The 21,719-nt window shown below is 38.1% G+C and overlaps 1 protein-coding gene across 7 annotated transcripts in view; it reads left to right on the top strand.

The window, feature by feature from the left end:
- Positions 1-21,719, top strand: part of GK (glycerol kinase) — a 63,647-nt gene that overhangs the window by 30,279 nt on the left and 11,649 nt on the right. For 4 of the 7 annotated variants that reach the window (XM_036839524.1, XM_036839527.1, XM_036839528.1 and 1 more), the window contains 6 exons: positions 1,960-2,069; positions 2,533-2,599; positions 5,443-5,478; positions 5,851-5,918; positions 10,313-10,355; positions 10,833-10,913. In XM_036839524.1, coding sequence (XP_036695419.1) covers positions 1,960-2,069; positions 2,533-2,599; positions 5,443-5,478; positions 5,851-5,918; positions 10,313-10,355; positions 10,833-10,913 — 405 coding nt within the window. Of the gene's footprint in view, positions 1-1,959; positions 2,070-2,532; positions 2,600-3,728; positions 3,747-5,442; positions 5,479-5,850; positions 5,919-10,312; positions 10,356-10,832; positions 10,914-21,719 lie in introns of all 7 variants that reach the window. The other 3 variants (XM_036839525.1, XM_036839523.1, XM_036839526.1) reach the window with 1 other exon arrangement.

Raw genomic sequence — 21,719 nt, 5'->3', positions numbered from 1 at the left:
AACAGTTCAGCCTCCATTTGAGAGGCATTTTTGCCTGCTTCTTCTTGATTTTTTCTTGCCTTATTTCAGCAAAAATGGAGGATGATTACCAAAACCACATCTCATGTCTATTACCTTTAGAATAACTAATTTAGGTAATTAGCAATTAGTAAATTTAAGTAGCCTTTATCTGCTGCCTATCATACAGTCCCTTGCTATGTGCAGGGGCGTGGTTCTTAGGACCCGCCATGGATAGTTAGCTGTCCGTATCTGCGGATCATGTAGTCCTGTATTATTTATTTTTAAAATCCACGTATAAGTGCACCTGCACAATTCAGATCTGTGTTGCTCAAGGGTCAACTGTACTTCTTTTCCACTAGCCATTTCTTAGAAGAAATTTATTTATTTCTTCTATTTTCTACTATTTAACATGATAAAACACCTAGGCTACGTTTGAACATTTGCTTTCAACATCACACAGCCGACTTTTACTTAAGTCACAATATGAAAAATCATAGTGGAAATTTCTAATATATAATCTTTTTGCCTAAGCTGAACATGGATGAGTAGAAACAAACATTTCCCAGATATCTATATATCTTAAAAGTACATGTTCGTTCTCTCTCCTCTCTCTCTCTCTTTCTCTGTTATTTTTATTAAGGGCATTTTCAAATACACCCAAAAAGCGGAGGGAATAGTGTCATGAACCTCTAGAACAATGAGTCAGCTACAATAATCAGTTGTGGCCAAACTTGTTTCAACTGTGCTCACTCTTTCTCCCCATGGATAATTTTAAAGCAAATGCCAGACATATAATTTCATTTGTAAACACTTCTCTAACTATGTGATTATCTTTTCCAACATTCAGGGGAGCTTCAAGGGAACACTGCCCCTATTCTCACTTGCCAGATCCACAGAGCAGATCTTTCAAACCCCCTATCAGGAAGTGGCGCCTTCTCCAGCCCTCCCTGTGCTTGGCCAGGGCATGCTGTGCGTTGTGCTCATGGCCAGCAGTTTTCGTACGTGTCGGTCACAGTCGAAATAATTCTGACAATAATTCTCACAATTGCCTGGAGCCAGACTAGGACAAGATGTGGAACTGTGAGCTGCAGGAGACTTGAGGGAGCACATTTGGCTGCAGCCCCTGCATGATGCCGTTTCTCCACTTTTGTTCCTTTCTTACTTCTCATTGCTTCTACATAAAAGGAAGCAGCAGTCCTTGCAGTTCAGGTACAAGGGTATTAACATTAGAGAGTTTAAAACTCTGCTTTCAGGATATGTGCTTGGGTCACTGCAGGCACAGCCCAATGAGAATTGTTATTCCAAAACATGGACGCGTGCACACACACACACACACGCACGCAACAAGAACAGCAACAGCAGCACAGGGTTCAGTAAGATCCTAAGAGGCAGGCATTTCAATGTATTTTACTTTGCCAAATTTAATAAGACTCTGCATCTTCCAAAGATAAGAGGATGAAAACAAAAACTGAATTTTTTCTTTAACCATCAATTAGCTAGAACTGCTGTCCAGTATGGTAACCATTTCGCCACATATGGCTATTGAGCACTTGAAATGTGGCGGGTCTGAATTGAGATGTGCATGAGTGTAAAAGATGCACTGTATTTCAAAGAGTTAGTACAAAAAGTAGAAGGTAAAATGTCTCAGTAATAATTTTTTATATTGAAAGGATATTTTGGATATATTGGATTAAATAAAATATATAATATTATTAATTTCACCTGCTTCTTTATATTTTTTAAATGTAGGTACTAGAAAATATTCAAGTACATATGTGGCTCAGTGTGGTTCAATTACATTATATTTCTATTGGACACTGCTGAAAACTAAAAAATTAAGTAATTGAAGTGTTCCATTCTCCTGCCTTATGTGCTCTGCAACTGATTATGGCTCTTGACAAAGTGTAAATTAAATTGCAAATAAGTACAGATTTAACATGTCCTTTTCATTCTTTCCAGAGCTTGACAGGAGGAGCCAGTGGAGGTGTCCATTGTACAGATGTAACAAATGCAAGCAGGACGATGCTTTTCAACATCCATTCTTTGGAATGGGATAAAGAGCTCTGCGAGTGAGTTGTGTTTTGCCCTAAAAATAGTTTTCCAAGTGTGTTGCCTATTTATAACCTAAATCTTACTATTTTCAGATGTCAGTGGAGCACCAAACTTTAACTGTTGATATTTCAACTACAATATACAAGTGCATGTTGTATATTCTTTTAAAACAGACTATTATTGCATATATAATAAATAGGCCAAATTAAGTAATTGTCTTGATTATTTTTCAAGGAAAATTAGGTTCCTCTATAAAAGTACTTTGGTTTTTGTGTGCTTTTTATTTTGTATTGATTTGTTTGTATAAAGTTAGAGTGTTAAATACCCAAGCATACTGCTGGCTTATTTATTTGTTACTATTTAATTGTACACTCAAATACATTCATTTTTAATTGTTGTTTACATGCCTTTAAATTCATATAAATGTTTCTAGATGTTTATTTAAAATAGTTTTATATATCCAATCTTATTGTTTTTTAGATTTTTTGAAATTCCAATGAAAATTCTTCCAAATGTCCGGAGTTCTTCTGAGATCTACGGCCTAATGGTAAAAAATAATAATAATGATAATAATAATAATTTTTATCTTAAAAAAGGCTTTACTATTCAGAATTCAAAAATCAATTGTGTTACGTTTTATATTTTGAGACCTGTACATTTTGTGAATGTTGGCAGTATGTAAAATAAGAATTTAGTATTGTTTAAATAGTTTTATAACTTAAAATTCTTGAGTCCTTCTTACCAGTTTATATTTTATATAAACTTTATATAAAACTGTATATAAAAACTTTATCTATTATAAACTTTATTGGCTTTTCTTTGAGTATTTTAAAGTATTAATGAGATAATCTAACTACAGAGGATGGTAAGGGAATGTTTGAGCCAGTTTATTCTTTTAATCCAAATAACTGTTTAGTAGTTGTGATGCCTGCTTTTAATTTATGGGAAGGTCTCTTCACATTTTAGTGGTGTTCTTTTTCCTGTTGAATCTCCTTTAGTGGCCAAACCATGTCGCATATTAGATTCTTTGTCAGCCTGAGCAAAACTTTAGCAAAGAAACTGAAAGCAAAGAGTCTGTTCTGATTTGTGATTGCTGATTAAACTGGTTTTCATCATGCACATTTTTACTATTGCTTTCATTGAAACCCACAGAAAAAGTAGTCTAAGCAAAAAGTACACTTAGCATCACTGAGTATCTCTGATTGCACATCAGGGATGAAAACCTCTAGGAGCATTTGAACTGGTGTTTAAGCTCAAAAAACTAGAATTTATGGTAAAGATTAAGAAAAGTCTTAGATTAATTGCCAAAAAATAATGTTTTGACATTTCATGAAAAACATTAGAAACTCTACTTATAGACTTAATAATAATAGAGTAGAACACTAAGTGTTCTGGATAAACCTTAAGCAAGAATTCTTAAATGTTTCATTTATAATAAAGCCCTTTAAGGCAAAATGGAATTTTTTAAGGGAAGCATAGTCGTTGCTTATCTACAATTTAAAAGTGCTTTGATAATTTCATAGCTACCTATAAATTGACTTGGGTCAGAGGAAAAAAAAAGCTATTCTTGAGAAACAGTTTCAGAGGATGGTTAAAAAAACATTTAACTGGCCTAGTTTTCTCTTGCATTTAAAATATTATGCTTCTGTCCCCCTCTCTCCCCTTGCTGACTATAGAAAATCTCTCATAGTCTGGTGAGTAGGTTGCCCACCAATTATGCTACCCATTCATTTGGAAAAGATACAGTGCATTTCCATTTAGTTTTAGATAAGCAGAAGTCCATTTACTAAGCAGATTAATCTAGAACCTTCCATGACCCTCCAAATTATTATAAGCTCTAGTCAAGCTTTAGGTATTTTTAAAATGTAATCTTATTTATTTTTAAGTCTTCCATAAGGCTGAGGAAGACTAAGGTAGTTTTCTGGAATGAGAAATTCTGGTGGTCCCTATTACAAAGTACAGTTGTGATGTGCTTTGGGCTTTAGCACAATAGGGAAATTAGGTGTAGTTTTTAGATGTCCTAAACATCTATCTTAAATGATATCTTGCCCAACCTTTCAGACCAGTTAGTTGGAAATGCACTGTCACTTTTTCTGCATGCTTCACCAGAGGATATTCCCAGGAATCCTCCAGAGGCCCCCCTCCCTGTGAAGAAAAAAGAGCGCTTTCTGTGCCTGACTGCACATAGTAGATTCTGCTGGTAGTTTGATAATAACTTCAATAGTATAAGCAAAGACTTCTTTTAGTATTTAAATACATTAAGATATCTAGTCTATAGGTTTCCCGATTCACTTTCAGCCCTTCACTTATTATCCAGGTTCAGATTTTCTAAGAATATATACAGTAAATAAAAGACAGGTCTTGGATTAACCCAGAAGCATGAAAGAAATAAAATGTTATCCACTAGCTAGAGGAGATTTTTTATTTTGTAAAGGGTTTCCACACACATGCTATTATTTCCTTATCATAGCCATGTGAGGTGGCTTCTGTTCTTACCCTCACTGTCACAGATAGGGAACCAGGAGCTCCCAGAGGCCAGGAGATGGGCTTACAAATGGCAGACTGAGGGGTAGGGCAAAAGCTTTAGTTTGGTGCTCTTCCTAATACATCACAGGTACTTCAGGGATCATATTCCTTTCCCCTAATTCCTTAATATCAGTACAAATTGCTTTGTATTAGTGTAAGTTGTTTGTGGGTTTTTTTTCACAATTAAGTTTGGTAAAGTCCACAGACAGTCACTTAAATCTCATTTTTTTCCCTAGAATGCTGGCCATACTTGATCAAAGTCAAAACCACTATTCATGGCATAAATTAACTCTTGCTTATCAAAACTTGAAGAACGATGTTGGCTATGAACAAATAATACCCAATACCTGAACCCTCTCTTGTTTCTTACTTATCTTCAGAGCAGTTTGGGTAGGAAGAACAGTTGGTAAAATACAGCCTTCCAAAGCAAACATGTTCCATGCTGGTTTAATAGCTATTTATATGTTCATTTTAAAGGATGTGTTAGTCTTTTCTTAGTAACAACAATAATAGCAAAGAGCTAATGGCCTTTGGCATGCATATAAGCCCAGGCCCATTTTGTAGATAAATAAATTGAGGCATAGAGAAGTTTCAGCGGCCTGCTGAGTGACTAACTAACTAACCAGGAGTAGAACCCGCGTCTCCTGACTCTCAGTCCAGTGTTTCACGTCCGTGTCTCTTCTTGTCATTCTAGGAATATTTCTAGTATCTCTCTCTCTGAACCACTCATGTAGTTGAAACACTTGCTTTGTCTTGTCTGCCCACATGCTCTGGCATGTTGCTATTCGTGTTCATTCCTGTTGCAGTTATGTTAGTAGAGCCAAATTTGTGATTATTCATAATCCTTTTTTAAAATTTTATTAGAAAGCTGGGGCCTTGGAAGGTGTACCAATATCTGGGGTAAGTTTCATCACCAAACATCTCCCTGCTACCCGCCCCCTCCCATGTTATGGCTTTCCTTAATCAATCTTCCTCCTTCCTTAACTATGGAAAATGAGTAAGAGCAGCAGAATTGGCTAATTCTTGTTTCACTGTGACACAGTGTAGTCTATTGAGATATTTTTTTGAATAAATTAATTCTAACTCTCCTTTCCTGTACCTGTTTGGAGTGTTAACACATGGGAAAATGGCCAAATGGAGGCAATGCAAAGAACATAAGACAATTCATTCCTTCATAAATAAAGAGGGGAAAATAAATCTTATGGCTCTCCTAGAAAGTAAATGAACAATATCATCTTAGTCAGTGTTCTTTATTGTCATGTATACTTTCAGTGTTTGGGGGACCAATCTGCCGCACTGGTGGGACAAATGTGCTTCCACGATGGACAAGCCAAAAACACGTGAGTTTTAAGAAACAGACCTGAAAACCAGTGGTGTTTTGTTTGTTTTTCCCTTTGGTGTTTTGAATGAGGAAATGCTTTTGAAGTTCATCCAGGCTGAAAATTAATAGCTTAAGAGTTCCAGTACAGATATATATACTTTTCGCCATTTGTTTTTCTTCATCTCCTTCGCATAGAATTCACTATGCCATATGTAAACAAACTGATGAGGCTTGTGAACACCTTAATTTATAAAATTCAGTACCTTTTCCATCCAGAAACTAAATGTTGGTTTAAAGTATTCTTGCCTCAGGACTTCCCTGGCGGTCCAGCGGTTAAGACTCCTAGCTTCCACTTCCAATTTTCAACATGGTGTTCCTGCCCTAGACTTTCTCACTAATTATAAAGTCATATTTTTGTGGGATTTTCAATGTTATTTCCCTGGCACTGTGCTTTCTCCCCGTCATCTGGAGTTTCTCCTTCGACAAGAAGCAGAAGGAATGACGGAAGCAGAGATTTGGTGCATTTTTCTCCTAATCTCATCTTCTTACTACTCATACATGCAGTCCGTGACAAGCCCCATATTTAAGAATGATAAGATTACTCCCACTTTAAGATGAGAAAGATTCTCAGAGAGGTTAAGCTAGTAAGTGAGCGCAGCAGTCTTTGCACCCAGATCCAGCTGATTCAGTTTAGCCGGGGTGCTTTACGTCTGTACTGTACTGTCCTCCATGTGGAAGCATTCCATAGACCTGGCAGGAGACTATCTACGTTTAAGTGTTTTTCTCTTGAGGATTTTCTAATTCTCTCATTAATGTTAACTTCAGTGGTTACGTTCTTCTTTTGTCAATAATAGAATGTCTTTACGCTTTAGATTCAGTGTTCTTGTACTCTGGTAGGGTCAGAAGTCCTCATGCAAAAGTGTGACATTATTTGTGTGAGAGTTTTTTTGGGAGGGAAGATGGGAAAATTCTTTGCAGGTCATGGTATCCTGAGGTTACCATCAAGGAGTGTTTGAGTCAGCGTGCCTCTGGAAACATATTCTTTGAATTCTGGGTCCCAGGTAGCTGAGTCAGGGGTCAGAGAAATGATAGAAATGATAGAAAAGTAAGCTGTCCCCTCCGCCCCCTTCTTTCGTCCTCTGCCAGACACCCTAATGCTAGTAAATCAGATGCTATCTCTCTTTGTCAAGTACCTAACACTACAGAGCACATGGGAGGCACCCAATAAAGTTGCCAGATTTTCCCTCTGTTTATACTCCCCTCCCCCTTAAGCATTATCAGCCAAGTCCCGAAGTGATGAATTTAAGTTAGGGGGGGCTTGCTGAGTACCTCTGCAGCCATTGCAGGTTGGCAGAGGGGAATAATAGCAAATTGTAAGATCTTTGGGCTCATGTTTCTCTCCCTGAGGGGAAAGGACACAAATATACAGTTCATCATATTATAAATCAGAACTTGGAAGTAAAAAACTTGGAAAGTAAAAAACTTGGAAGTACTGCTGTTGGGTTTCAAAGGGAGGGGAGAAAAATCACAAAAGATTGTTAGTAATGAGATGTTTTGAAGACTGAGCAATATTGGTGAATGCATGGAACACTGAACCAAGATGCAAACAGGGAAATGGAAGACTTTATTTAGAGAATGTGGAGAACATTTGGGTAGGGAAGTGGTTGTGGGAAAATAAGGCTAGGGTGGCGGTGTGAAACCCTAAACTTGAGACAGAGGATTTTTTTCTTGAAGGCAGTGGGACACTTCTGAAGGTTTGTGGGCTGGTGTTCAGAGATGACTGGAGCTGTTCATTAATGATATGGCAGTCCTGGGTTAAAGTGGGGAGAGACTAGAGGCAAAGAGGACACGGAGGAGGCCACCGTGGCATCTCAGTAACAAGGACAAGGACTAAGAAGGATGAGGGCTGAGGGAGGCGTGGGTGGATGTCCATGGCGCTACAGAGGGACAAGAGACAGGAAGCGGGTGTGGAGTCTAGTCCCCTGGGCCCAGTGGTTAGATTCAGCCAAAGTAGGGAATGGGTCCAAGTAGAAGAATTTCTGTTTGGGACACGTTGGCAGTACTGGTAGACTGTACATTACACACATACGGTAATGGGGAATGAATTCAGCATAAAAGTAAGGGATTTTGAATTGCCCATATTTAGAGGTGATTTTTGAAGCAATAAGAATAGATAAAATTACCAAGAAAAAGTATATAGGTAGAAGAGATATTTAGAAGAAGGAAGAGATGAAGGGATGTAGAATTCAGACAAATAGAATGTAGTCAGTCATTAAAGTGGAGATCCAGTGTAGAGCTGTTTAAGAGAGGGGCTTGGTCAGCAGTGCAAAATAGTACAAATAAATCATGGAGGTTGAGAATGAGAACAGGCCATTGTACATAGAAATCAGGTCTTCAGTGGTGACCTCCAAGAATGAAGTTTTAGTAGAATGCTCAAGATGGAAGCCAGGTTGCAAGTGGCCAAAAGAGATGCGGGTAGGTAGAGAATAGAGACAGCAAGACAGAATGTGCTTTGCAAAAAGGCAACTATTCAGGAATGGGAAGTGAAGTACGTAGTTTGTGAGGTTAACAGGATCATGCCAAGTTTGGGGAATTTTGTTTGTGTTTTTAAGTTAAGTTTGTGTTTTAAGTGCCTCCTCCCCCCAGAGGCCCTAAGTGTCATAGAGGAGTCCTTCTGCCTCTTTCACAGCTTCGGCCAGGGCCACTCACGCTCCCCCTGTGTGCCATCTTTGTTTGGCCCACTTCTCCGTGGAGAATAGCAAACAACCTTTACCTTTCCAGAGCTTAGAAAAGTCAGACGTCTTTCTGGGATGTTTGAGGAAGGATTGGTAGACCATGTAAATGCTGAAAACCCCATATATGTTTGATGACTGGGAAGAAAAAAATAATAAAATTTAAGAGGAAAATAATTGCCTGTACACTGTTTTGAAAGCTGTGGCCTAAATGTAGCAAGGAGGTCTCTTCATATGTTGATAATGCTCATTAATTACTTATCAAGTATATACAAACTTAAGAATTCACTTTTATTAAGTACCTTGAGCCTCTGCATCAATTTCATACTTTAAGACTTGTACACTACCATTCAGTATACAGAGTGTTTATATGGGGACTAAATCAGTACAGATTTCTCCTTTAAATAGTGTGGAACAGAAAATTAACTTCCATTTTTACGAATATTTATTAAAGGAGATTGACTTAAAATATATAGCTTTTTCAGCGTCACAGAAGTAAAAAGGCGTAGCGATTTATGTGTTTGAATTCGTAAATATATTATTACCCATACCTAGTGTTATTTGACTGGTGTCTTTGAAAACTTAGCTATTCATGAATCCCATGCAGGCCGACAATCAAGCAGAAGAGATAGACGATCTTGGGCTAATTCTTATTCACAACAGTGGTGCCTGGAAAAATGTTTATCAGAAAAAATTGCCCCGGCTTTCTGTTTGCTCCACAGGACAAACACAGCTGAGGGGGTCTGTTGGCTTAGCACTGACTGGTAGCAGCATCTGCTGAGATCCCGCTGCCCACCCCTAGGCTGAGCGCTCCCCCTCCTCCCACCTACCCTAATGAATGTCGCAGAGCACAGCAGCAAGGCCCGTGGGGAGGGAATCCCAAACAGGGCAGGATAGCTGTGGAGAGCCAAGGATGATAGTCACAGCCAACTCATTTGAAAACCGTTGCCATGTGACCCTTACTGATATCAGTTTGGGCTGCTTATCTGCCTGGCACAAGTCAAAATCACTCACTCATGTCCAAGCGCCAGATTTGTTGCAGAGTCCGAAGCTTTTGCTGATAAGGCTGTCACAAAATAAATTCAGTTCTTCCACAGCAGCTGTGTTACGTGCTGGCTATGACTCTCCCACCAGTGTTGGTAGAACGCCCTGTCCTGCGCAGAGAATGGGGAAAGTAGACCAGCAATAGCTTTTCCCTCTGGGCCCCTCCTTTTCCCAAAGTCCACCTACACTTTCCTATACCCTGGACCTACCCCCTCTCCATGCCAGAAGTTTATGACTGTGCTAATGATGGAGCTAGGCTGGCCCGCCCCATTGCTGAATGCCTGTTAGTCATGATGCTTCACTCCATGGGGATTAGTAGCAATGTAAGTGTGACAGAATTTAGGATTTATTGTAACTCAGTGCTATTTTATAAACACAGCCCTGGGCTATGACTAAGTGCCAGATACTATACTTGCATTTTTCCATTAGGATTGCACTAAGTACATTTTCTTCTAGACTGTTCTTTAAAACATTATTCCAAAGAGTCTGTGATGTTTGTTAGCTTTTAGAACTTTTCTAAAACTTTAATATAAATTACTTTTATTGTTCTAAGTTAAATGTTAGTTTTGTATTATTAATGTTTCATCATTTACTTTTAATAAAATTGTCCTACTGTTCATTCTTCCCCCAACTATAGGTATGGAACAGGCTGTTTCTTACTATGTAATACAGGCCGTAAGGTTGGTTTTTTTCAAATTAAAAGATTAGTGAAAGTCTTCTTTAACTTCATATAAATAATACTTGAGCATAATTTGCTATTAAGTTACTTTTGAGTCAGGAGCTTTTATTTAATTTTTATCAGGGTTTAATTTAGAGCTCAGTAAAAAATGATGAAAATCACTACATTTGAATGGTTCTTGTAAGAACCATTTTAGGTTCTTTGAATTTTATATGTGTGTTTTTAATTGTGTTAGTGGGATATCTACACTAGGACCTTGTCAGATTCTTAATGCAAATCTAATTTGGAACGAGGGATAAACTTTTGTACTGTTTAAGTGTACTGTTTTTAATACTGGTAATTTTGACTTTTAAGATCTATTTTCTAAATTGTTATATTTATTGAATTATGTTGTAACTAGGTCATTTTTGCTTTAAAAATATTCTAATGCTATCTTTTTGTTTTCCTGACTAATGAAATCTTTTTCTCTTTCCTATAGTGTGTATTTTCTGAACATGGCCTTCTGACCACAGTGGCTTACAAACTCGGCAGAGACAAACCAGTGTATTATGCGTTAGAAGTAAGTACATTTCATTCAGTATAGATAATGTGACAAACATTCAAAGCTAATGAAAACCACAGTGTTGTCTGTAAGAATGAGAAGCAACTCATCTGTTACAATTTTATAATGACATTGCAACAATTCAGTCACATCTTTATTTTTATTATTTATTTATTTATTTTTGGCTGTGTTGGGTCTTCTTTGCTGCACGCGGGCTTTCTCTGGTTGCAGTGAGCGGGGGCTACTCTTTGTTGTGGTGGGCGGGCTTCTCATTGCAGTAGCTTCTCTTGTTGCGGAGCATGGGCTCTAGGTGCGCAGGCTTCAGTAGTTGTGGCACACGGGCTCAGTAGTTGTGGCGCACGGGCTTAGTTGCTCCGTGGCATGTGGGATCTTCCCGGACCAGGGATCAAACCCGTGTCCCCTGCACTGGCAGGTGAATTCTCAGCCACTGCACCACCAGGGAAGTCCCCAGTCACATCTTTAGGCTCCACTTCCAATTCTAGTTCTCTTGCTATTTCTAGTTACTTCCTAGAAATAGTGTTGAACCTCTCAAAGTCATCCATGAGGGTTGGAATGAACTTCTTCTAAACTCCTGTTAATGTTGTAATTTTGACCTCTTCCCATGAATCACAAATGTTCTTAATGGCATCTAGAATGGTGAATCCTTTCTAGTAGGTTTTCAGTATACTTTGCCCAGAATAGATCCATCAAAGGAATCACTGTCTATGGCAGCTCTAGCCATACAAGATGTATTTCTTAAACAATAAGACTTGAAATTCAAAATTACTCCTTGATCTATGGGCTACAGAATGTATGTTGCATTAGCAGGCAGGAAAACAACACGAGTCTCATTGTATGTCTCCATCAGAGCTCTTGTGTGACCAGGTGCGTTGTCAATGAGTGGTCATATTTTGGAGGGAATCCTCTTCTGAGCATTAGGTCTCCACAGGGAGTTTTAAATATTCAATAAATCATGTTGTGAACAGATGTGCTGCCATCCAGGCTTTCTTGTTCCATTTATAGAGCACAGGCAGAGTAGATTTAGCATAATTCTTAAGGACCCTAGGATTTTCAGAATGGTAAATGAGCACTGGCTTCAACTTAAAGTCACCAGTTGCGTTAACCCCTAACAAGAGAGTCAGCCTGTCCTCTGAAGCTTTGAAGCCAGGCATTGACTTACCTTCTCTAGCTATGAAAGTTTCAGATATATCTTCTTCCAGTATAAGGCTGTTTCATCTACATTGAAAATCTGTTGTTTAGTGTGGCCACCTTCATTAATGGTCTTAGCTAGATCTTCTGAATTACTTCCTGTGGCCTCTACATCAGCACTTGCTGCTTTACCTTGTACTTTTATGTTACAGAGACAGTTTCTTTCCTTAAACTTCATGACCCAACCTCTGCTAGTTCCAAACATTTTTTCTGAAGCTTCCTAATGTCTCTCAGCCTTCATAGAATTAAAGAGAGTTAGGGCCTTGCTCTGGATTAGGCTTTGGCTTAAGGGAATGTTGTAGCTGGTTTGATCTTCTATCCAGACCACTCAAACTTCCTCCATATCAGCAACAAGGCTATTTCACTTCTTTATCATTTGTGTGTTCACTGGAGTAGCACTTTTAATTTACTTCAGGAGCTTTTCCTTTGCATTCACAACTTGGCTAACCATTTGGGGCAAGAGGCCTAGCTTTCAGCCTATCTCAGCTTTAGACATTCCTTCCTCACTAAGTTTAATTATTTCTATCTAGCTTTTGATTTAAAGTGAGAGACATGTGATTCTTCCTTTCACTTGAACACTTAGAGGCCAGTGCAGGGTTATTAATTGGCCTAATTTTTTTTTATTAATTAATTAATTTATTTATTTTTGGCCGTGTTGGGTCTTCGCTTCTGTGCCAGGGCTTTCTCTAGTTGCGGCGAGCGGGGGCCACTCTTCATCACGGTGCGTGGGCCTCTAACTATCGCGGCCTCTCTTGCTGCGGAGCACGGGCTCCAGACGCACAGGCTCAGTAGTTGTGGCTCACGGGCCCAGTTGCTCTGCGGCATGTGGGATCCTCCCAGGCCAGGGCTCGAACCCACGTCCCCTGCATTGGCAGGCGGACTCTCAACCACTGCACCACCAGGGAAGCCTGGCCTAATTTCATTATTGTTCTGTCTCAGGGAATAGGGAGGCCTGAGGAGAGGGAGAGAGATGGGGAACGGCCACTTGGTGGAGCAGTCAGAACATACACATTTATCATTAAGTTCGCTGTCTTATATAGGCACAGTTTATGGCACCCCAAAACAATTACAATAGCAACACCAAAAATCACTGATCACAGATCACCTTAAACAACTGTAATAATAAAAGTTTGAAAAAATGTGAGAATTACCAAAATGTGCCACAGAAACACAAAGTGACCAGTTGCTGTTAGAAAAATGGCACCAATAGACTTGCTCTGTGCAGGGTTACCACAAACCTTCAATTTGTAAAAAACACAGTACCTGTGAAGCACAATAAAATGAGGTATTCCCCACTGTGGGATTTGTGCCTCCGTGACCATAAACACTGTTTCTGCTACTCTAGCCTGAGTGTTCATTAATTTAGTCTAATAACCCCATCATATCACTGGCTCCAGGAGCATATATTAAAATATCTAGCTCTTTTTCAAATGAATTATTATCAAGTCAAGTCGATGCCATTTTGTATTTGCACAGATGATCTTTTGTTAATCTAAATTGAGGTCTTTGTTTCTTCCTGTTAAATTTCAGGATAGTAATTTCAGCCTGTTCTGACACAGTCTGAATGCTTTTTCACTCTTCACACTGTTCCTCTTCCAGTTTTGTCTCATCTGGAGACTTAACACATACGCTTTATGATTTCGTTTTGATTCATGTAATTTTTTTTTAGTTTCCTAGAATTTTAAAGCAGAGAGGGGCAGTGAATTAGATGACAACAGGCTTTGCTGCACCCTGCTATCCCCTTGTTTTATACATGAAGAAGACAAGTGAAATTGGAGTCATTTGGCCAAGGTAGCTTGACAGCTAGTAAGTAGCCAATCCTCGACACAAATCCCGGTTACTGGGCATCAAAGTCTAGATGCCTAGGCCGCTCCACTGTGCCATCTCCTTCCTTGTAAATCTGAGTATTCAGGGCTCCAGTCTACCAAGTCCAGTGTTCTTTTCACTGCATCTCCCATATGTCACACCCTTCTACTAACCTAGCAACTTGGCCACAACACACACACACTAGTATGTTAACAACAATAGATAGAATCTTTTTTCTTTTCCGAATTCTTTTCAGTTAACAAACATTTTGTAAAATTAAGAAAATCAAAAAAGAGTGCAGAGAATAAAGCTAGGTGGGAAAAACTTATTCTCAGTGAATTCATGCAAATTCCACCTGGTCACACTGCTTCCTTTTTGGGTAAAGTGCTTACAGAGCGGATATTTAATACCCATTTCTTTCATTTGACAGATTGTTGTTAGGCTTGGCAGTCTGAGGTGTTCAAAAAGTAACTTTCTACCCTTTTTGAAAACTGAAACTATAACTACCCCTCTTAGTTTTTAGTCTTCTTTCATTCTCCCTCTGCTGATTTGGAAGCAACATAACGCATTTCTCATTTTTTGTTGTTGTTTTGGGGTTTTTTGGTAGTACCTTCAAAATAATAACTATATATTTCTCTAAGAGTGCTTATAATTGTTTAGTATTTTTAATAACCACCCAACCATGATGAGGACCTTGAATGCTTTACCCCTGCAACCTCCATCCGTAATCATGTTATTGAGTTTAAAATTTTCATTTCCCCTTTTTCTTAAATATTCAATAATTCATACTGTTTTCTTTTCAGTCAATCATAAATCATATCAATTGACATATTTTGTCAATTTCTGTGTCCAGTATCGTTTCTTTGGTCCCAGACCTTTTATATCGTCCCCCCCACCCCCAGTTTTTTCTTGCTGAGGGATAGCCTTTCATAGTTCATAGAGTCTGGGGCGGTGAGCCTATTCTTTTTTAGGTTTGTCTTTATTTTGCTCTCTCTCTGGGGTGGATATAAAACTCAGTTGTTTTATCTGCATCCCTTCTGGCCATTTTTTGATGCTGATGAGACCTTCGCTGCTCTGATTTAAAAGTGGTTCCTTTGTAGATAGATAATCTGGAAGTTTTAAATGTTATATCCTTATCATTGATGTTCCATAGTTTTACTATGATGTGCCTGAGTTTGGATTTATTTTTACTTATTCTGTTAGGTACTTGGATACAAGTCTGTCTTCAGTTCTGGAACATTCTCAGCAATTATCTCTTCAAATATTGCTTCTCTACCATTACCTCCATCCTCTTCTGGAATTGCTATTATACGGATATTGGAACCTTCCAACCCACCCTCCATGTCTCTTAACTGCCCTTTTATATATTTTTAATCTCTTTGTTTCTCTGTGCTGCATCCCTGGTGAGTTTCTCAGTATCTACCTTACATTTCCAAATTCTCTCTTTAAAACAAACAAAACAAAAATGTTTTAATTGTGAAATGTAACACATGTATAGAAAAAAATGCATAAAACATCAATGTACAGCTTAACAAATTATTATAAGAAGAAGACCCATGTAACCTCACCCAGGTCAGGAAACAGAAAACTACCAGGAACCTTCTATGTGCCCCTCCCAATCACATCCTCTTCCCTTTCCCCTAAGTTAACCGTGCCCTGACTTTTATTATGATCCCTTTCTTACTTTTCTTTACAATTCTAACTCTTAAATGTGCAACCCCAAACACGGAAGTTAGTTTTGCATGTTTTTAATACTTTATATATTAAAAATATAAGAGAGAGACTGAGTAATACAGTATGCAATCTTTGATCTGGCCTCTTTCACTCAACATTTTATTTGGGAGATTCATCTGTGTTGTTAGATATAGCTATTGTTTCATTCTTTTTCATTACCATGTGTAAATACCACCAGCAGTATATGGGAACACGACTTTGCCTATTTTCTCTGTCTATTCTACAGTTTATCTCATCTATTACATTTTTTAATCTCACTCAGTAATTTCATTTCTAGAATCTTTAACTGGTTATTTTTCATGTCCACCTGATTTTGTTTTATTTCTCTTTTCTTTTGATTTGTAATTCATGGGGTTTTTTTCCATGGAAATCATACCTTAATCTACCTCTTTGTGTTTTTTTGTTGTTACTGTTTTGTATTGTTGTTGTTTTTTTCTCTTTTTGGCGGTGCTGCGGACACGCAGTGTCTTAGTTCCCTGACCAGGGATTGAACCTGTGCCCCCTGCGGTACAAGCGCAGAGTCCTAACCACTGGATTGGAATGAATTCTATTCCAGATGTTACGTTTTGTTGACTGATGTCATTTTTTCCCCTTCCATACATTTTCATTAGAAGTGATGCTTGCAAGCTAGCATATGATATGCTGTAATGTCTAATTTATATAGTATATATACAAAGTATATATATATTTTTAATTTAATCAATTTTTAATAGAAGTATAATTGACTTACAATATTACATTAGTTTTAGGTGTGTAACATAGTGATTCAGTATTTTTGTACATTACAAAATGATCACCACAGTAAGTCTAGTTAGCACCTGTCACCATACAAAGTTATTACAATATTATTGACTCTATTCCCAATGCTGTATATTACATCCCCATGCCTTGTTTATTTTATAACTGGAAGTTTGTACCTCTTAATCTCCCTCATCTATTTCACTCATTCTGCTACCCCCTTACCCCCTGGCAACCAGCATTTTGTTCTCTGTTTCTATGAGTCTATTTCTGTTTTATTATGTTTATTCGTTTGTTTTATTTTTTAGATTCCACATGTAAGTGAACGCATGCTATATTTTCTTTCTCTGATTTATTTCACTTAGCACAATACCCTCCAAATCCATCCATATTTTCACAAATGGCAAGATGTCATAATATTCCATTTTATATATATTATAAAGCTATCCATTTTATCCATCTATTAATAGATGCTTAGGTTGCTTTCATATCTTGGCTATTGTAAATAGTGCTGCAATGAACGTAAGGGTGCATATATCTTTTCTAACTAGTGTTTTTGTTTTCTTTGGAAAAATACCCAGAAGTGGATTTGCTGTATCGTATGGTAGCTCTGTTTTTGATTTTTTGAGGAACCTCCACACTGTTCTCCACAGTGGCTGCACCAACTTACATTCCCACCAACAGCGTCCAAGAGTTCCCTTTTCTCCACATCCTCGCCAAAACTTGTTGTTTGTAGTATTTTTGATAATAGCCATTATGACAGGTATGAAGAGATCTCATTGTGGTTTTGATTTGCATTTCCCTGTTGATTAATGATGTTGAGCACCTTTTCATGTGTTAATTGACTATCTATATGTCTTCTTTGGAAAAATATCTACTCAGGTCCTCTGTCAATTTTTTAATCAAATTGTTTGTTTTTGATGTTGAGTTCTTTGTATATTTTGTATATTAACCCCTTATGAGATATATCATTTGCAAATATCTTCTCCCATTCAGTGGGCTGCCTTTTCGTTTTGTCGATACCTTCCTTCACTGTGCAAAAGCTTTTTCGTTTATTTTCGCTTTTGTTTCCCTTGCCTGAGGAGACAGATCCAAAAAAATATTGCTAAGACCCGAGGTCAGAGAGCATACTGTCTGTGTTTTCTTCTACGAGTTTTATGGTTCCAGGTCTTGCGTTTAAGTTTTTAATCTATTTGGAGTTTATTTTTATATATGGTGTGAGAAAGTAGTCCAGTTTGATTCTCTTGCATGTAGCTGTTCTATTTTCCCAACACCATGGCTGATGTTTTAATAATAGATTTCTTCATGTATTTTGAAATTTTCCCTTCCAGCCTCATTTTCCATTAAGCCAATAGCCTTAGTCAGCACGTAGACAATTGCTTGTTTTCCAGTACCGCTACACAAGCAGGAAAGCACTACCTAGCCCCTGGCTTCAAGCACTGACACTATTCCTGATCTTACACAAAGCACTTCGAATCCCTTTCCTCTGCAGGAGTCAGCTCTGGCCACCACTCCTGCTCCCTGACACATACAAAAAAATGAATTGGAATCCATCATGCCTGTGGCCTCAAATCCTGCTTAGCCATGCATTTCTGTTTCTGTCCACATCGATGCTAGTCTCTATTTGAGTTAGCATGTGTTGTTCTGGTTTTTTCTTTTTACGTTTTGCCTGTTATCCTCTGTTAGGGACAGAGGTGATTTTTTTTTTAACAGCGCAGTTTGTTTGTTTGTTTATATTTATGGCTGCATTGGGTCTTTGTTGCTGCGCGCGGGCTTTCTCTAGTTGCCGCAAGCTGGGGCTACTCTTCATTGCGGTGCGCGGGCTTCTCACTACAGTGGCTTCTCTTGTTGCGGAGCACGGGCTCTAGGCGCGCAGGCTTCAGTAGTTGTGGCTCGCGGGCTCTAGAGTGCAGGCTCAGCAGTTGTGGCTCACGGGCTTAGTTGCTCCACGGCAGGCATGTGGGATCTTCCCGGACCAGGGTTCGAACCCGTGTCCCCTGCATTGGCAGGCGGATTCTTAACCACTGCGCCACCAGGGACACCCAGGACAGGTGATTTTTAAAGTGCAAACTCATCCATCTCTGTTGATAGGGATGTTTACCTCTTTTTTATCACCAAGAATATTAACATCTCTGGGTCCTTATTTCATTATTAGTAAAAAGGAATTGGGACACATGATGCTTCAGTTGTTTTGAGACTTTAAACTCGTATTAAACTGCTAAAATTTGTCCCACTCTTAATAGTTGGAAAATTTTCTTAGTGGTGGAAGATACTGAAGCAAAATAGAGCAAGAATTACCAAAATAGAACGAGTAGTTCTGCCTTCCCTCTGCCATCTGTGCACTATCTTCCCTAAGCTGTGCTTTTCCCTTCCTTGTTCATCTTCTTTTTCTTAATGTTATTTCACAAAACAAAATTCTTTTGGGGGCCTTTAATCTGATTATGAACTTGAGCTTACTTTGGATTTGAGACTTCCACGTTCTGTATTCTGTCACTAGGATATAAGTTCCCTGAGGTCAGAATATTTATCTGTCTTGTTCACCACTCTATCCCAGAGGCTGGCATATAGCAGACACTTAATAAATATTGTTTATATACCAAATCCTATGTTATGCCATTTTTGTCTATTTAAACATGAGCTTCAAAGAGGATTCCTTATATCCCCCCATTGTTTTCTTTGAATGTCCTTTTTCTCCTCTCTTTGGTATGATTTGTGATTATATTGTTAAGTTTTTGTTTTTGGAGTTTTTCATCCCTCTTCAGCCAGATATTCCATTTCAGGTATAAGTCTCATATATTAGTTAACTGTTGCTGCATAACAATATTACCACTGATGTAAGCGGCTTAAAACCATACCCATTTATTATCTTATAGTTTCCATGGGTCAGGAGTCCAGGCAAAGCTTAGCTGGATCCTCTGCTCAGGGTCTCACCAGGCTGCAGTCAAGGTGTAGGCTGAGGCTACAGTCTCATCTGAGGCTCCATCTGCTTCTAGGTTCATGCAGATTATTGGCCAGATTTAGTTCCTTGTGGTTGTAGGACTGGGGGTTTCAGTTTCTTGCTAGCAGTCAGCCAGAGGCTGCCCTCAGCTCCTAGAGGCCGCCTGAAGTTCCTTCCCATGTGAGGACTTAACGCCAGCAAGGGAGGGAGAGAGTCCAGAAAACAGGTGTGATAATCTTATGCAACGTAATCACATGCATATCATCACATACGTCCCATCACCTTTGACATGTCCTGTTGGTTAGAAGCAGGTCATAGTCCCACCTCACTCAAAGGGAAAGGATCATGGAAGGCCATGAACAGCAGGAGGCGAGGATCATGGGTGCCTATAAACATTGTTTATGGACTTTTCTAAGGTACTTTCTTGGAAAGTACTTTCTGAGCAATAAGTGTAATTCCCTAACTGGTTATCGAAGTATTAATGATACAGATTACATTTCCTAAATGCTTCCCCAATTCAACTCTGTGCTCCTGTTCTCTTTTCTTTGCAATTAAAAATGCTATAGAGTTAGATTTTGCATTTGTAATCATACAGAAGTTAAGTACAATATAAGTTATATATGTAGTGTTACATATGACTGTAGCATACACAAAACTATGTTTACTGTGCCTAATGGTTGATTTTAAGCAATTTACGGATAATCTTAATTTTACATAATTTTTCTCCACACTTACTGATTTTAACCATAACTGCATTGTAATATACATCCTGCATCCTGAAATATCTACTTTATACAGATACTGTTCATGGCAGTGGCATTCATGTCAAGGAGCTTTTGAGGGAAAGTATGTTTGCCTACTATGACATTATATCAGATCTACTTGATTATTTTTAATCTAATCTTCGCATAGCCTGTTCCTTAGCCTTTCACTTTCCAGGCTATGTGTCTAGTTTTTGAGTAATTTATTTCTCTTGTCCGGTTATCATAGAACTTCTTCTTTTTACCCTCTCATTTCTATTATGTTTTTCTTAGAGAGCCACTATTAGGTTTGTGTGCAGCTTTCCCAGTGGATCGTGACTTAGAATAAGGGTTGATTCATATTTATAGTTGATGAGCTGAAGTATTGAATGTTTATATTTATGATATAATTGACAGTAACTTATTTGATAGCAAGTAGACAGTCACCTTCTATCTATCGTTTTAGGTTTCCATTCCTGTACTCTTTTTTCTGCCCATCTTCAAAGCATTATACCATCTTCCACTTTATCTCCTGCCTCTGGATTCAGAAGACTACATCTTTTGTGAATTTGGAGATTTCTCTTATTTTTGTTAATTTTTAAAAAGCTATACCAAGTATTATATCCTGATACCAAAATTATATACTTCTTTCAGATAAGTGTTTTTTATATTGAACCTACTTCTTCGTTCAGTAACAAAACACTCCTGTGTACTCCTGATGACCAAATTTAGAATAATTTTCTTTTGGAGCCTTGACAGTGGCTTTGTATTTTTTTTTCTATTGTTTTAATCTAAAATAATGCCCTCTGGTCCTCAACCAGTTACCTTTAATGAAAACCTTGATTTTCCTTTTACTGCAACCACATTGCTTCCTCTCAAAAAAAATTGAGCATGTAACATCCTGCCCTTTTCAGTGGAAGTGAGGTACATCGGCATTTGATTTCCCAAAATATAAAGTTCCACTAGCTGGTAGCTGCAAGACCACTCCACTAGACTTCTAGCTCAGTGGCTTTTTAAAATGCGTTGCTTACTCACCTAAAACTATTGGAAATATACACATTTCGTGGTTAGATGCCATGTAGGACCAGTGTCTTTTTGAGAGTATAGAACATCTGTGTTTCCATTTAGATCTAGAACTGTGCTGTCCAATATGGTAGCCACTAGCCACACCTGACTACTGAGCACTTGAAATGTGGCTAGTCCAAACTGAGATGTGCCGTAAGCATAAACGATATACCTGATATCAAAGACTTAGTGAAATATATACAAATAAAAGATCTCAAGTTTTATATTGATTACATGTTACAATGATAATATTTTTAATATATTGGGTTAAGCAAAATATATTACAATTAATCTAACCTTTTTAAATATGGTAACTAGAAAATTTAAATTACATGCGTGGCTCACATTATATTTCTATTAAACAGCACTGTTCTAGAAAATCTTATATATTTTCTAGCCTTTGGCAGCTACTATCTCTGAATTGTTTGCTTCCAGAGGATGTGTGAGAGTTGAACTATTGTCTCCAAAAGAAAACAATTTACTTAGTTCTCCTTGATGGTCCCACTCTGTACCTAAATATATAATATATCAAAATTAGGAAGTGTATTAAGAACTTTCTTTTTTGGGGCGGGAGAGACATTGGGTTAGAATCCC

This window comes from Balaenoptera musculus, chromosome X, assembly GCF_009873245.2.
Source record: "Balaenoptera musculus isolate JJ_BM4_2016_0621 chromosome X, mBalMus1.pri.v3, whole genome shotgun sequence".
Taxonomy (NCBI): domain Eukaryota; kingdom Metazoa; phylum Chordata; class Mammalia; order Artiodactyla; family Balaenopteridae; genus Balaenoptera; species Balaenoptera musculus.
This window is presented reverse-complemented; position numbering and strand designations above follow the sequence as displayed.